This window comes from Oreochromis aureus, linkage group 14 (genome assembly GCF_013358895.1).
Source record: "Oreochromis aureus strain Israel breed Guangdong linkage group 14, ZZ_aureus, whole genome shotgun sequence".
Lineage (NCBI taxonomy): Eukaryota > Metazoa > Chordata > Actinopteri > Cichliformes > Cichlidae > Oreochromis > Oreochromis aureus.
Window position 1 is genome coordinate 30,284,662 of NC_052955.1, and position 16,061 is coordinate 30,300,722.

At 39.1% G+C, this 16,061-nt stretch overlaps 2 protein-coding genes across 2 annotated transcripts; both read left to right on the forward strand.

The window, feature by feature from the left end:
* Positions 1-1,355: 1,355 nt before the first annotated feature.
* On the forward strand, positions 1,356-10,228 carry LOC116331758 (uncharacterized protein DDB_G0271670-like). The gene is made up of 15 exons (XM_039622394.1): positions 1,356-1,377; positions 1,935-2,080; positions 2,843-2,917; positions 6,007-6,102; positions 6,902-6,985; positions 7,183-7,219; positions 7,323-7,363; positions 8,059-8,229; positions 8,421-8,447; positions 8,526-8,582; positions 8,699-8,752; positions 8,957-9,070; positions 9,178-9,276; positions 9,375-9,458; positions 9,640-10,228. The coding sequence occupies exons 1-15, from the start codon at positions 1,356-1,358 to the stop codon at positions 9,952-9,954; spliced, it is 1,422 nt and encodes a 473-aa protein (XP_039478328.1). The 3' UTR covers positions 9,955-10,228.
* A 3,353-nt stretch (positions 10,229-13,581) lies between these two features.
* On the forward strand, positions 13,582-15,831 carry LOC116331772 (splicing regulatory glutamine/lysine-rich protein 1-like). Its single transcript, XM_031754560.2, has 4 exons — positions 13,582-13,739; positions 13,882-13,973; positions 14,157-14,384; positions 15,471-15,831. The coding sequence occupies exons 1-4, from the start codon at positions 13,718-13,720 to the stop codon at positions 15,474-15,476; spliced, it is 348 nt and encodes a 115-aa protein (XP_031610420.1). The 5' UTR covers positions 13,582-13,717; the 3' UTR covers positions 15,477-15,831.
* The last annotated feature ends 230 nt before the right edge of the window (positions 15,832-16,061 follow it).

Consider the following 16,061-nt stretch of genomic DNA (forward strand, 5'->3'; position numbering starts at 1 on the left):
GGAAGGTGAGGGAGAGAGAGAGGCAGTTGCTCCATATATCGGTTGTTAAGCTTAACATGGGAACGCTTTACAAACATTCAGAGATGAACTTACACACTTGCTTTACTTCTCTCTGGGATAACTTCCTCGGAGATGAAATGCTGGTTTGGTAGCGAGGCTACAAATACACACAGCCTCTCTATCACATGAGGCACACTGCTCCGACGTGCTACGGTTATGAGCCGAGTTACACCGTGTTGCAAGTTTTGTGAGATGCTTTTTTGATACTTAATGGATCGGATTACATTTTTTATTTTTCGCCGATATCCGATCCAGTAATTTAGGTCAGTATCGGACCGATACCGATACGTAATATCGGATCGGTCCATCTCTAATATATATACATATATATACATATATATATACATATATATATATACATATACATACATATATATACATATATATACATACATATATATACATATATTTTCAGCAAAGTAACTGTATTCTGAATACCACCTTTTAAAACGGTAACTGTAACGGAATACAGTTACTCATATTTTGTATTCTAAATACGTTCCCAACACTGGCCACCTGTTGCTTTGGCATGTTCCTAGCAGCGTTTTCCTTCATTTCTGCGTTTACGTGTGGACGGGATTATTTTTTAAAACGAAAACGGAAAATCTCCGTTTTCAAAAATACCCGTGTACGTGTGGACGTAGCCTAAATCACCTCTCGCTCTGTTTTTTTTGCCTTCAATGCTCCTCATTAAAGGCAAAGAGGTTTTTTCCCCTAAACCTATTCCTACATTTTGGAATCATGGATAGTTAAAATTTGTTTTTGATAATTTCCTGCTTTGACCTGCTAGAGAAATGGCAATCCTTCTCCTTCTGCAACACTATCCAAATTTTTTAATTCATGCAGACAATGCACACAGGCTACAGTCCAGTCATAAAACTAGCACCACCTGTTCGCACAGGTAAACCAGCCTTTCAAGCTATGTAAGTCTCATAACACAAACAGATGGTGACAGTCAAATACAATGCATGTAAGCAGCTTTTAGAATAAGACTGAGATAAAATAAACACAATTTATAGAATAAAATCAGATAATCAGCTATCCTCTTAAAAGACAACCGTGAACTTTTCGCGGTAAAAAATAAATAATGGGTACAATAAAAGATGACTTCACAGTCAGAACTGATTGGTGACTTTCTTTTAAGGTGATCTTTATTTTGAAACCGATGTGGGGAAGTGTCTGCTTTTGGCCCTCCCTGTTACTCCACCCCAGGGCTCCACACACCCACACCTTGTTATAAATGGGATCAGGTGGCTTTGTCAGATGCGACCTGGACTCCTGGACAGAGGACCGAAATGGAGTCCACCCTCCTCAAAGGTTTGCTATTTTTTAACTGGCTTGTTTCTTTTTCCTTTTACAGTTTGAAGAGTGTGGATTAAATGTATTTATTTTTGGACAATGCCTTTTTTAATGTGCAGAATAACCACTACAGGGAGATTGCAGCTGATGCACTCCTACTGCTTTATATTTGTAGACAGCAGGCTCTTTTTAAACCTTTCTTCTGCTGTCAGGGGTGTGCACTTCCCCAAATTGTTAATTATTAGAGTATTCACTGATTTATAACCAAAGGCTCTATAAAGTATATGCAGGCACAGTTTTAGTGTTGATGCCTGATTTTTAATGTCTGTGTTTTAACCTGGCTGTCCTTTTAAGGAAGTTGGATAACAAGGAAGTCCTGGCACATGCTGCTGTCATATGTGTTTTTTATTTATTTTAATATTTTATTCAAGTGCATGTTAAAAATAGGCTGTTAAGACAGATGATCCTCCATAAAGTTTGTATATACAGATTACTCATTAGTTGAGCGTTCAGAAAAATTGATGTCTTTCAGCCAGATATTTGTAACACTGTTCACCTGAATTGTTCAACTGCAGGTGGAGCAGACACTGCAGGTGTCCGGCCTGCAGCGGTGCCCTCTGGCAGTTCGCAGCCCCCGGCTGAGGTAGAAGGGCTTGCGGAGCTGGCCAAGACGCAGGGAGACAAGACTCAGACCGGAAAACCTGCAGGAACAGGAGATGAGGTTAGCAGGAGAAACAAAGCACACACGTTGTGACTTCTCCATTATCTAATGCTAGTGAAGCAATTAAAGCAGCTCTGTTCACAGGCTCAATTTCCCCACTGAAGATAACACATCTACCTTCTCCTCTCTTGCGTTTACCAGGAGTTGTATTCACTCGACAGCTCTCCAGACAGTGAAGATGAGGGTATCGGCAAGAAAGAAAAGAAGAAAAAGAAGGTGAAAAAGAAGAAGAAGAAAGTAAGTGTGGCAGAGTTCAGTAAAGTGAACTACCGATGAAAACAGTATAGATTGTATTTGGAATTTTTTCTCTGTAAATATTTTCTGGTATCTACTAAGATCACTCAGCAGTTTTTTAGGGTGTTGTCCTGACGGGAGCACATGTGGTGTTGAAATCATGAGTTACAGCTTCTTACAGAGGAATGGAGTACAGTGATGGCTGCACCCAGTCAAACAGGAGAGAATCGTTTGTTCAATGTGTGGCTCAACTGTTGCTTTTGGCACAAGTCGTTAATGACATAGCAGGGATAGGTGTGTGCTCGTGTGCTTGTTTGTGGAGTTTTCCTTTATATGTGTTGCCAAGTGCCTGAACGGGCTCTTTCATATACAATCACATAAACAACCTGCCCTCGTATGACAGAAACTCACTGGGGCGTGTTGGCCGTGACTCATTCCTTCTCATGTATCATGTCATAAACAAAAGATTGCGTACATAAACTTCTGTATGTAAAATTAAGCACTAATATTCTCCTTCTTTCTCAACAGAGCTCCAGCTCCTCCTCCTCCTCATCTTCTTCATCTTCATCTTCCTCCAGTAGCTCCTCAGACAGTGATAGTGAGGTAAGTTGCAGATTGGCATGTGCTGATCAGGGTTTGAAGAGGAAATGTATTTGTTCAATAAAAATCTGAATAAATGAGATGTTCTTATGTGAAGCCATGGAAGAAAAACCCTTCTCAAACAGCCACTTCAACTTTCAGACTGAATGCCTTGGGGTATTTCCAAGCACTATTTGATATCGAGGTCACAGTTTGTCACACACCACCTGTAACACTGGGGCATTTTTAACTAGTCAGTGTGAGCAAAAGTGTGCACCAAAATGTTGCTGATGCATCCGTGCAGAGCACTTTGTGTTTACTGGTAAATTGTAGTTTTGCTGATATAGTGACAAAGCAGTTTTACCCGCACACCCACATGCATGACACACACATCTACACCTAACCACAGATTCTGTGATGGGTCTTTGAGAGCCTTTTTTTAAAAGCTCCTGCTAAGGTCAGGCATCCAAAAGAGTTTTCTGAGGGCTGTCCAGAGCGCTTTTGTTCTCAGTATGTTGACACATGAGACACAAAGTCAAACACAACAGCAGACCCTCGACAGAAGTAGGTTGTAATGATTGATGGCTGATCTAGAGCCTTCAATTCTAATGTAATAAATCTGAATAAGTGTGTCATTTCTGTGATCATGTGACTGATCTGTTTTCATTAGAATTTTCGCCTTTATTAATAGATTCTGGTTTTAGGAGAATCCAGGGTTTTCTTGCTCACATGTAGCTTCCATGGGCTGTATGTGCTTATTACCAAGTGGAAAAACATGACTCTCTTGCAGCTCCTTGCCTGCTCTAACCTGTCATTTACCAGGTGCTGCCATTACATGACTTAGTCATGACAACACTGCTCGCAGTAATTAATTCTAGCCATCTTGATGTTTGCTTAGGAATGTAAATATCTTTCCAAATACTTAGAGAATTTTGCAGTTTTGTTTATGTAAATCCTTACGAAAGGCAGCTATACAAAGTCCTTGGCTAGAAGCACAATTTCAAATCGGCTCACATGGGATTTATTGTCCCGTTTAATTATGTATCTGCCTTAGGTGAGGATACTGTCTAAAAATGCAGTCTGTTCAGTGAATATTTAGGGTGGATTGAATCTAAAAACTGCATTTTTATCCTGTCTCTTAGCAAACTGATAGATAACCACGTCAGTCTTCTCCCTGCTCTTGTCAATTTCAGCTCTTGAAATAACTCAAGGAGCACACAATGACTCACAATTCCAGTTTTGTCTAGTTTTCCAATTTTGCAACTTTTAGATGACTGCAGTCATATGATGACATGATGTGGGTGTAAAATCAGGAGACTCAGGAAAAGCCAGTTATTTTGCTATTGCATGATTTTAAGATAAAAAGACAAAGGTCAAAGACACAAAGGATAAACATTTCAAAGCAACAACCAGTTAACCACCTACTGGGTCACCTCTGATAGGACTTAACAACTGGTGAGCTTTATTGTGACTTTATTTAACTTACTGAAGCAGAAGGTCTTAAAAATAAGTATACAGAGCAGCAGAAATGATTTCTCAACAGGCAATAGGCTTTATAGTCCTGATCTGAAATGACAAACTATGTGAGAGGAACACGCCCATTAACAATGATATTTTTTGGATATCATCCAGCTACCGATAAGTTGTGTCTGAGAAAGTTATGTGTCTTACCATGAGAATACAATGACATATCAGTTGTGTGCATGCTTCCATGCAGCACTGCTCATGCATGTGTATGCGTGGATGTGCATACTGTGAGTTGGTTTTGACGTCTGATTTTGGATCCTCCTCCCGAGTCTTTTGTATTAACACAAATGTAACATTGCATGAATACACGCGAAATAAAAATGCATTTACGAAACAACTGCTGTTCAATGTTTCCTGGCAGGATGAAAAGAAAAAGAAGAAGAAGAAAAAGGAGAAGGAAAAGAAGAAGAAAAAAGACAAGGAGAAAGAGTATATCCATGACAGTGTCATCATATCTCAGGCTGGTAGGTGAGCTACGCTATTTCACGATGACAGTTTGTTCTTGATTTCTGCTTTGCAGCGTCTCCACGATGAGCCTGAAATTTCAATTAAATCAAAGGGGTAGTTTGTTTAATTTGCCGTTCACAAACAGATACTGAACATTCATTGGGTTTTCTTGAAGGCTGTGTCTAGATCCCCTTTATAACAACATGTCCTAAACCATCCTGCAACCCCACATTCTGTGATCATAGTAGACCAGCTGTTTACATAACAATATGTGTTTTTTCTTCCAGAGTGATTAAACTAATGCATTGCATTTTGTTGCATTCAATCTTACCAGGTTCCAATGGCCAAATAAAACATGCAGACGATCTTTGTCAGGTGAGAAACAACTCAAGTCTGTAATTTTATACATTGCATTGCTCATGAGGTCGACGATCCAGTAACACCTGTGGTATAAAGAACAGCTTTATTAATCGACCAACATGTTTTTTCATCAGGATTTCATCAGATTCATGAGAAATGTATTGCATACCATAATTTAAATGCCGTACATGTTTAGCAGAGAAAAAAAATCTTAATTTGAATCAATCATATAGGTCCTGTGTACCGATCCACCAATCCACTCAGTTGTGTGAAAAAACAGAGCACAATCAATCGAAGCATTCCAAACTTATCATTGTAATTTTTTTTTTTATTTGTCTCAGGATTTTAACTCATCAGATGACGAGGATGACAAGAAGAAGGAAAAGAAGAAGAAGGAAAAGAAGAAGAAGAAGGAAAAGAAGAAGAAAGTGGGTTTAATTTCCCCTCCAAAACTGGCAAATTTTACGACAACGACTAATTGTTTAATAAGACTATCAAATTTCAACATACCATAAATGACAAATGACAGAGACAAAGGATAAATATATGGTAGACTATGTTAATGAATATGTATTATACTTCCTCTGTCCTAGGAATCTTCTTCCTCATCATCTGATAGTTCATCATCTGACAGTGAGGACGAAAAGAAGAAGAAGAAGAAGAAGAAGAAGAAGAAGAAGCAGAAGAAGGTGTGAAACTCACCATTGTCACCACATGTATGTAACTCTGAGTAGACAGAGAATGATTTATACGTAATACTTTTTATTCCTTTCTCACAGGAATCCAGCTCCTCTTCTTCAGATAGCTCTTCTTCATCTTCTGACAGTGAAGATGACAAGAAGAAGAAGAAGAAGAAAAAGAAGAAGAAGAAGAAGGCATGAAGATCACTATTGTCACCTGCCTGATGTGTGTGTGTTAATGTGCAGACAGAAATTGATTTTATATGTCAGTACTTTTTATTCCTTTCTCACAGGACTCCAGCTCCTCGTCTTCTGATAGCTCTTCTTCTTCATCCTCTTCTGACAGCGAGGATGACAAAAAGAAAAAGAAGAAGAAGAAAAAGGACAAGAAAAAGAAAAAGAAGAAGGTAATGTCCAAGGTTCTTAATTTTCAAGTGACTAATCCTTCTATTTCACTTGTGTTTAAAAGTTCATTAAGACTTTTTTTGTTTTAAATAAATTCGTTTTTCCACAGGACTCCAGCTCAGATAGCTCCTCTTCTTCATCTTCTTCTGACAGCGAGGATGACAAGAAGAAAAAGAAGAAGAAGAAAAAGGACAAGAAGAAGAAAAAGAAGAAGGTAATGCCTGAGGTTCTTAATTTTCAACTGACTAATTTCTCTATTTCTGTATCACAGTTCATTGATGATATTTTGTTTTAAATATATTCATTTTTCCACAGGACTGCAGCTCAAATAGCTCCTCTTCTTCTTCTTCTTCTGACAGTGAGGATGACAAGAAGAAAAAGAAGAAAAAGGACAAGAAGAAGAAGAAGAAAAAGAGGGACAAGAAAAAGGTAAAACAGATGTGGATGTCTGTTGTCCTCTTACATTCAAATGACGTTACAAAATATACAGTCAGTATCCAGGCATGAGCAATTAAGAAGAAACACCATAGGGGTTTCATTTCTTTATTTTTTATTTAAACAACAAGATGAATTATGTTTCTTAATACAGGATTCCAGCTCTTCATCTTCATCCTCATCTTCTGACAACAACAAGGAGAAAAAGGACAAGAAAAAGGAGGATGATGAGAAAAAAGTAAAGTAACTTGTGTTTGTGTTTAATAAAAGCATCAGTCCTGTTGCTCTGTGATAACCCACCCACAGCGAGCACATTTACCCTTGCACTGGCTTTTCACCATCAGGAAATGATTCCTAACAACTCAGCGTTTATCATTTTGAAAGTTTATGAAGTTTATTTCTTTAGCTTAACTGTGTGCGTGTGTCTTCTTTCAGGATGAAGAGCAAAGTGATATTGGTCTGCCAGCAGCAGGTGAGTGTTTTCTACTTGCTCTTGTGGACAGTAATATAAATCACATTAGCCAAACATTTACATTATGTTGATCCTTTTGGTTGTCTTTTCTCTATTTTTGTAGGTGGTGCAATTCCAGGACCAGATGAAAAGGTTCCTGGCAAGGTGAAATATTTGCTCACGCATATGTCTTCACACTACACCTGCATGCACAAACTCAATACGTGTAAACAAAAGAGCGACAGCTCCTGGCTCTAAAACAATGAAGCCGATGCAAACTTATTCTCGCTAATTGTTCTTGGTTGCAGTTTCAGGTTTAAGTAAGCACAGCATGATGTTCATTTTATATATTATGATTGCCCTGTTGGACTCAGAAAAGACGATAAAACTGAGTATGGTTTAGTGCAAACATACTGTGTGGCTGTCAAGTTGCTAGCCTAGATAAGAAGTACTGGGATAGCTAAAGATGACTGTGCACAAGAGACGAAAGCTTGAGAGAGATTAATGGAGCCGACAGGTTTTTGGGATCAGCCTCAAGTGGCTAACAGAAGACCTACAGTTTTTTTTGTTTAATTTTTCTTGCTCTGGAGTTTGCTGCTTCATTGAAAAGATGATTCCAAATGAGTTTTCAGTATCCTTGGTTTCTCCCCATGTTGAGATAAATGTTTACAGCTGACTCAGTGCTTTAGGGAGCCTACAAGCAGGAGTGGTGACATCATGGTGACCATGTCCTGGTTTTATATAGAAAGGCATGACAGGAATAAAAAAATATAATAATTACTTTCCTTTCCCATGACAGCTTCAAACTTCAGACGATTGCAAAGTCTCCTCTACACTGGCTGGTATGTATGCCTCTCTAGCTCTTACATAGATCAAATAGCATTGATGGCACTGGCAATGTTATTGATGGCAATGATGTTTCCTGTCTAATGGGGGGAGTAGAGGCAGTACCTAAGGATGGCAACCTGAGTGATGATGAAGGAGAAGGAGGGGAGGAGAAGGACAAGAAGAAGAAACTGAAAAAGAAAAAGGTAAAAGATTGTCAGCTACCCATACAGAACTCTAATAACAGTACTACCACTAATAATAATATATATTACTAATAATAAATTAAACTTGTAATTGTTCAACTTTTTTACAGGATTCCAGCTCCTCTTCTTCTTCTTCCTCTGATAGTGAAGATGAAAAGAAGAAAAAAAAGAAGAAAAAGAAGAAGAAGAAGAAGAAGAAGAAGAAGAAGAAGAAGAAGGTGGTTAGAAAAAGTCTAAATATATATTTTACAGAAAATCATGTATTTCTGTTACTGACTGACTGATGCACTTTCTAGGATTTTAGCTCTTCTGATGATAGCTCCTCTTCTTCCTCCGATAGTGATGATGACAAGGTGAGAAGAACATCTACAAATATCGCCATTTTCGTCTTTGCAAATACATTTGATGCACTCAAAATTATGAAAGATAGAAGACACAATTTAAATTGAGTCTTCTTTTTTATATTTAGAAAAAGAAGAAGAAGAAAAAAGACAAGAAGAAGAAGAAGAAGAAGCAGAAGAAGGTGAGGGGCCATCCATTTTAAGGTTTTAGGTTACATTTGTGAGTTTTATTTAAAAAGTTTCCAAAGCTTATTGGACGAGTCACAACACTTGTGAAAGTAAAAAAACAAACAAACAAAAAACAACAACAACAAAAAGATCTTGGCAAATGGAGGATAAGCTACTGTAATTCCTCTAAATGAAATATGTTCCTTGTTTTTGTCCAGGATTCTTCTTCTTCATCAAGCTCCTCAAGCAATTCTTCTAGTGATGATGATAAGAAGAAGAAGAAGAAGAAGAAGAAGGATAAGAAGAAAAAGAAGAAGAAAGACAAGAAAAAGGTAAAGAAGAGTGGACTCCCTGCCTCCTCCTCCTTTGTATATTTTCAAAACTCTGGTTCCTATCCGTCTTATGATTGTGTAACTTCACTATCATATTTACATCCCAGGATTCCAGTTCCTCTTCGGGTTCTTCTTCCAGCAGTGATGATGACAAGAAGAAGAAAAAGAAGAAGAAGAAAGACAAGAAGAAGAAAGACAAAAAGAAGGTAGTTCTTTCCTTTGTGATGGAAAAAAATGTGTCTCTGCTCATTTTGGTAATCATGTTTGTGAGTTGATGAGTTTCTAACCCTTCCTGTCTGAGCAGGACTCAAGCTCCAGTTCAGGGTCCTCTGGTAGTGACAGTGACAAGGAAAATAAAAAGGAGAAGAGTGAGAACAAGGAGGAAAAGGTAAAATGACTTGTAACCTGCTAATATCAGATTATATGAAAGAATAACGACAAATAATAATTTTAACATTATTCTTTTTTACCGAAGTTTTGGCTCCTCGGGAAGTGAAATCAATAGAAACAACAAAAAAAAGCTTTTAATCTAAAAATGTTCAAATGGATTGTTAATTGTTCATTTCCAGGACCACCTTGATGGTGAGCAAAGCAGCGACCCTAAAACCAGCATTTCAGCCTCAGGTGGTGGTGGACCTTCTGCCACTAGTGGCGGCAGCTCCAAGCCAAGTGATGCTCCCAAAGTGTCTCTTACATCTCCTGCCTTGAAGCTGAATCCTGCGAGTTCTTCAGCTGCCACCAAGTCCTCCCTTGTAATCAAACGTCCCAGCTACATGGAGAGCCTGATGGGCACCCCGAAGAAGACTGGAGACAGCACGACACACTCCACTAGTCACCTCACCTCAAAGGATCTGCTGTCAGGGCCCAGACCTTACCAACATTAAGATGTCATAGATCTTAATAATCAGTCAAAATCTGGCCTACATGACACTGGAAGCACTTCAGTGTAATCATGATATGCTTTAATGATGTTACCTTGGGTCATGATTTCATTGGAAGATCAGTAAATTTTACAAAATAAATGCACTGCTTGATTAAACAGGATTCTGAGAAAAGATTTGTGTTTTTAAAATGGACAAGTTTACAATTGGTGGAGGAAATGTCAATTTACGATCACAACAGGTTAAAGGTTTGAGAAATAAAAGAGCATGAATTCATGTTTGTGGTTTTTGTTTGCTGTTATTATTACCAGTTGGTGCATCAGCACTTTCTACTAGAGGCTGCTTCCTTTATAAGCAGTAAATTCTATATCTACAGTTAATTACAATGTAAATATTTTATACATGTAACTACTCTAAACTACTAGGTTGAGCATATGGTTTTAAATGTGTGTTGTACTCTGTCATTTTTGGACCCATGTGGACCATGTTCCCCAGTAATGTCTGTGAAGGTTCTCAGTCATCCAGGTCATCGTAGTCAAAGGAGTTTGCAAAGAAAAGCGTCTGGACTTCTTTAAGTTGCTTGAAGACGTTTCACCTCTCATCCGAGAAGCTTCTTCAGTGCTAAGGTCAAATGGCCGAGAGTCCCAGATTTAAACCCAGTGGGAGTATCCCCCCAAAGAGGGACAAAGGACCCCCTGGTGATCCTCTAATCATATGAGTCAAGGTGTGAAAACGGGTGTGGGACCTAATCAGCCAGGGTTTCGGGTGAGCTCATTGTGAAACCTGGCCCCACCTTGTCATGTGAATTCCTGAGGTCAGATGGCCCAGGATGTGAGTGGGCGTTAAGGCGTCTGGGGAGGGAACTCAAAACTGGATTATAGATGGCAGACAGTTGGTGTCAGTAAACCACCGCCTCTGTTCAAAGATGGTCGCTCACAGTGGACATAGATGGCCTCTTTCACTCCTCTTTCAAACCATCTGTCCTCTCTGTCCAAAATGTGAACATTGGCATCCTCGAAAGAGTGACCTTTATCCTTAAGATGCAGGTGGACTGCTGAGTCTTGTCCTGTGGAGGTGGCTCTTCTATGTTGTGCCATGCGCTTGTGAAGTGGCTGTTTGGTCTCTCCAATGTAGAGGTCTGGGCATTCCTCGCTGCACTGTACAGCATACACCACGTTGTTAAGTCTGTGTTTTGGAGTTTTGTCTTTCTGGTGGACCAGTTTCTGTCTGAGTGTGTTGCTGGGTCTGAAGTACACTGGGATGTCGTGCTTGAGAAAACTCTCCTGAGTTTCTCTGATACACCGGCTACATAGGGGATGACAACGTTGTTGCGTCTGTCTTTCTTATCCTCCCTCGCTGGTGTCTGATCTTCAAGATCTGATCTTGAAGATCTGAAGATCAGATCATCTGATCTTGTCTGACCTGGAAGATCAGACACCAGCGAGGGAGGATAAGAAAGACAGACGCAACAACGTTGTCATCCCCTATGTAGCCGGTGTATCAGAGAAACTCAGGAGAGTTTTCTCCAAGCACCGACATCCCAGTGTACTTCAGACCCAGCAACACACTCAGACACAAACTGGTCCACCGAAAGACAAAACTCCAAAACACAGACTTAACAACGTGTGTGTATGCTGTACAGTGCAGCGAGGAATGCCCAGACCTCTACATTGGAGAGACCAAACAGCCACTTCACAAGCGCATGGCACAACATAGAAGAGCCATAGAAGAGCCACCTCTAATGTTCCCTCTAATGTGTCTGAGCGAACACACAAACTCCCTGAGCGATCCCTTGGACCACTGTGAACAACAGCAGACGTGTGCACTGTGGTCACGCCAGCATCGAATCCATCCAAGTTACATGGTTTATTAAAATAATCAAATTACAGCATTTACATTTATGTTAGACTACTTTTAATTAACTGCTTTAGCCCACGTACAATGAAAATTTTAAAAAATCTTGTTCATGACCTGTGTAGTATGTTAACACTATTGGAAGTAAAAATAACTTGAACTCAAATTTTGAAAACACAACTTTAAAAAAATAAAATAAAATATATATATAAAGCTCTGACTTGTGTTATGAGTCTGTGGTCTGGGAGAGAGTCTGTAACTCTCTGTCTGTCAAATACAGTAAAGACCAATGCTGGGCAATTAATAATATAGTTACTTCTTTAAAAAAGTAACTGAGTTTTGCAAACAAAGTTTTTTGCAGCTGTTTAATTAACGTGGCTTCACTCCACATCAGCCACGCCGCTTTGCTAGCCTGTCAACGACGTTGATTAGCTGCGCATATACGTGAATGTGAATCGCGTGATTGGCTGGACTATGGGGTACAGTGGCATCGTTTTAATCCCATACAGGAGCAGCCAGTCACTTACTGACTAACACTGCAAAATAGAATTATTAAAGTTTTAATTTTAATTGCAATTCAGGTTAGAATTTTTTTTTGTTGTTGTTGTGGGTAACGCAGATTTTTTCTGCGCAGAGACCGTGCCAGTAGTGCGCAATTGCGCACCGCGCAGCTTAGAGGGAACGTTGAGCCTCAAAAAAATACTGAAAACCACCAGTGCCACCTCTCAGCCTCCCAGTAGACACATTCACATTTCAATTAGAAAATCCTGTATCGCCTTGTCAAGTTTTTGTATTCACAGGATTTTTTTTATTCACAAGATGCATAAACTTAGGTGTCCTCACCGACTGCCCACCTATCAAACTTTTACTGCTGCGAGGTAATAAAAAACAGAGCTAAATAAAGTCCAAGAATTCACAAGTACTGCTGAAACAGTAAGTCATAAACAGGCATCCACAGCCCCATGAAAAGTAAACTAAAACTCTGAAGATAGGGTAAGGATGAATTTATGAGCCCCCCAAAACATAGAATCACACACACAAAAACAAACAAACAAAGAAACTATGGAGATGTCTGTGAAGGTTCTCAGTCATCCAGGTCATCGTGGAGATGGAAAGAAAAGCGTCTAAACAAGTTTTCTTGAAGACGTTTCACCTCTCATCCGAGAAGCTTCTTCAGTTTTAAGAGCCCATAGGGCTTAAAATCTGGGACTCTCCCCCAATTGCTCTTAGAACTGAAGAAGCTTCTTGGATGAGAGGTGAAATGTTTTCAAGGAAGCTTAAAGAAGTCCAGACACTTTTCTTTCCAAGCTCCTTAGAAAACTGAGGAGATCTAGTAAAGGCTGTAACAACCGGAAATTAAATCAAACCAGCAATCTTAAACTTTCAACAGTAGAAAACATAATTTGTTCACAAAGAATCCTAAACACTGGAACCATGTCAGAAAGCACCCATGTGGCTTGCTGTGCTTAAACACAGCTGGTGTTTTACCCCACATAAATTAAACGGAGCTTATTCTAAGATCCTTTAGTATTGGTCGAAAAATAGAGAAACAAGGTATTTTACATATCCATCTATCCAATTCATTTTCTTCCGCTTATCAAGTTCATGGTCCGGATGGTAGGAGGCCCGGAGCTTATCACAGCTGATGTGGGAGAAGAGGTGGACGGTGGATAGGCCAGCGAGCAGTGTTATGTATCAAATACGCATAAATAAGAAATATAACACTATCTCACAACGTCTCCCACTCACCTCACGGCAAGAGCGAACTGCGTTTCCAGGGCGTGGTGTGGTGTTGATCACGTGACTTAGGTGCGGTCGGTCACTCCAGATTTCCTGAAAAGTAGTAGCAGCGAGAGCTCACTGACAGTTTGCTTCGGAATCGGAGAGAAGAGGCGCATAAGCAATAGTCACAATGAGTTTCGATCTGTCAGAAGGTAAAAATCTATCGCAGCTTTATGGGATTTTTTTTTTCTTTAGCTGCACTCTTTTGTTGGAGTGCGAACAGGTTTTGCGCTCCATATTGCGATATGTGGACACATGATCCTTAAAACCCTGTCCCATCTTTGTCATTGGCAGCTGCGGGTAAGGACGAGGAGATGATAAAGAAGGAGGAAGCACAGAAAGACGAACTCAGTTGGCCCTGGGGCAAGAACAAAGATAAGGGCAAGGTAAGACTTTTAATTCGCTTTCCAGAACAAAATGTGCGCTACGGATGGACGTTGCATAAACACACGGTGACGAGAATTGACCTCTCCTCTTGTAAAGCTGTTTTTCTGGTCTTTCCTTACTTTTGATTAACTACAATAATTACGACATAAACAACTACTTGTCAAAACTTTGTATATTTTTAGGAAGGCAGCAAAGACAAGTCTGGAAGTAAGGACAAGGACAAGTCTGGAAGTAAGGACAAGGACAAGTCTGAAAGTAAGGACAAGCACAAGTCTGAAAGTAAGGACAAGGACAAGCACAAGGATAAGGACAAGTCTCACAGCAAGGAACATGGTGAGAAGAAGAAGGAGAAAAAGAAAAAGGAGAAGAAGCATGGAGGCAAATCGGGCTCATCTTCCAGCAGTGATGAGGTAGGTGTACCTGTACGGTTTAGTTTCAGGGATCACTTCCTCATCTCGTGATCAGGCAAAGTGGTTTTAGTTGATTTTTATTATTATTGTTGTTGTTATTATTATTTGTATTTATTATAAGTATTTTGTTGTCAAAGTTGTTATAGTTTTTGTATTTTTCTAATTAGTTTTTATTTTGATTTCTTTTTGTATTTAATTCGGTTTAGTTGAAGTCATTTCCAGGGTGGATTCTCTTGTTTTAGTGTAGTTTGTATTATTATTATTATTATTATTATTATTATTATTATTATTATTATTATTAATATTATTATTAATATTATGAGGGAATGTATTTAGGACAGTAGGTAAAACTTCTTCTAAATTTAAATTTTTTGTTATTCAGCTTTTCCAAGCTCACAAAATATTTTTTTCAAAGGTTTATTTTTAATTTTTATTTTATTTCATTAAAGTCTTTTCTCCCCATCTAGTTTTTAGTTTTAGGTAACTAAAATGACCTGGGCTGGCACAGTGAACACACACAGGCAACCTCCACATAACTGTCAGTGCTCAGTGTGTGAACGTGTCTGTGTAGTTTTCCACAAAAAAAGCAACCTGCAACTGAACATTTAACATACCAGTCACACCTCTGTTCAAATGTTATCCGCCGAATCATTGGTTCCTATGGAACAGCCATAACCAGCCTTACCAGTACTTCCAGTTTAACGAGATGAGACACACCCAGCTCTCTTTTGTGTGCATGCTGCTCAGACTGTGATCAGATCTGACTGATTAACCTGCAGCAGGGGAACACCTACTCCTATCAGCTTTCAGAGGAATTCCTTTTCTCTGACTTGCACTTTTATTTTAAGAATACATATCATGTTGATCACATTTGTATGAAAATACTTACACGCATATGACCCAGTGTGTGACAAAAGAGGAAACTGGTCAGATGATGTGAGAACACACTTGGATCAGTCGTGACCTGATTACATTTCCGAATACCCCCCCCCCACCACCACACACACACACACACTTTTAAAGTGTTCCTTTATAAATCATTGGTTCCTTTCAGCAGTAACGGCATTATTGCCTTTGTCATTTCAGGACTGATGCTTCTTGGGGGACCAAACTGCTCTGTTAGTCTTTTTATAATCTCATCTGTCGACTAAGTGAGTGTGCCAGTTTTTCTTTTTGTCCTTCTGGTGATGTCTCATGTACACAAAGCCGATGATTCCTGGAAATTAATGTTCGGACGACAAACAGTAGGTCTGCAGGATTTACCCCCATTTTTTTTCCCACTCCTGGCTTGTATGGTTTTTCACCACAAGATGGCAGTAATGTCCACATAAAGCAGAAAAATTTGAAGATTTTTCTGTTATGAGAATAAATAAAAATACACAGATTGTTGTTGTCTGTCATTGTCATTTATTTTTGTTTTGGCAAAATAAAAAAGACTTGGACCACTGGAATATTTCTTCTTAAACCGGTGACTTTTATGAATAATAGTTGGGTTTTTATTTTTAAATTTGTTTTTTAAGTAAATGTTTTCTTATTTAGATGCATGTACATGCACTAAAAGAAGCAGTTTTCCTAGTGTGAAACTGTGAATTACAGATCACTTAAACTGGAGACTCGAGTGGAAAAAGAGACGTAAAATGTTGAGTCTTTTTTCTTTCCTCCTGGAAACTGGCCTCA

What these genes read in the sequence shown, in the direction of transcription:
- LOC116331758 (XM_039622394.1), top strand. Translation starts at nt 1,356, where the DNA reads ATGGAGTCCACCCTCCTCAAAG. An exon ending in AAAAGAAGAAGAAGAAGAAG is followed by an intron (nt 6,103 to 6,901) that starts GCATGAAGATCA and finishes TTCTTAATACAG; the next exon opens with GATTCCAGCTCTTCATCTTC. An exon ending in AGGAGGATGATGAGAAAAAA is followed by an intron (nt 6,986 to 7,182) that starts GTAAAGTAACTT and finishes GTCTTCTTTCAG; the next exon opens with GATGAAGAGCAAAGTGATAT.
- LOC116331772 (XM_031754560.2), top strand. Translation starts at nt 13,718, where the DNA reads ATGAGTTTCGATCTGTCAGAAG. An exon ending in GAGTTTCGATCTGTCAGAAG is followed by an intron (nt 13,740 to 13,881) that starts GTAAAAATCTAT and finishes TGTCATTGGCAG; the next exon opens with CTGCGGGTAAGGACGAGGAG. An exon ending in AGAACAAAGATAAGGGCAAG is followed by an intron (nt 13,974 to 14,156) that starts GTAAGACTTTTA and finishes GTATATTTTTAG; the next exon opens with GAAGGCAGCAAAGACAAGTC.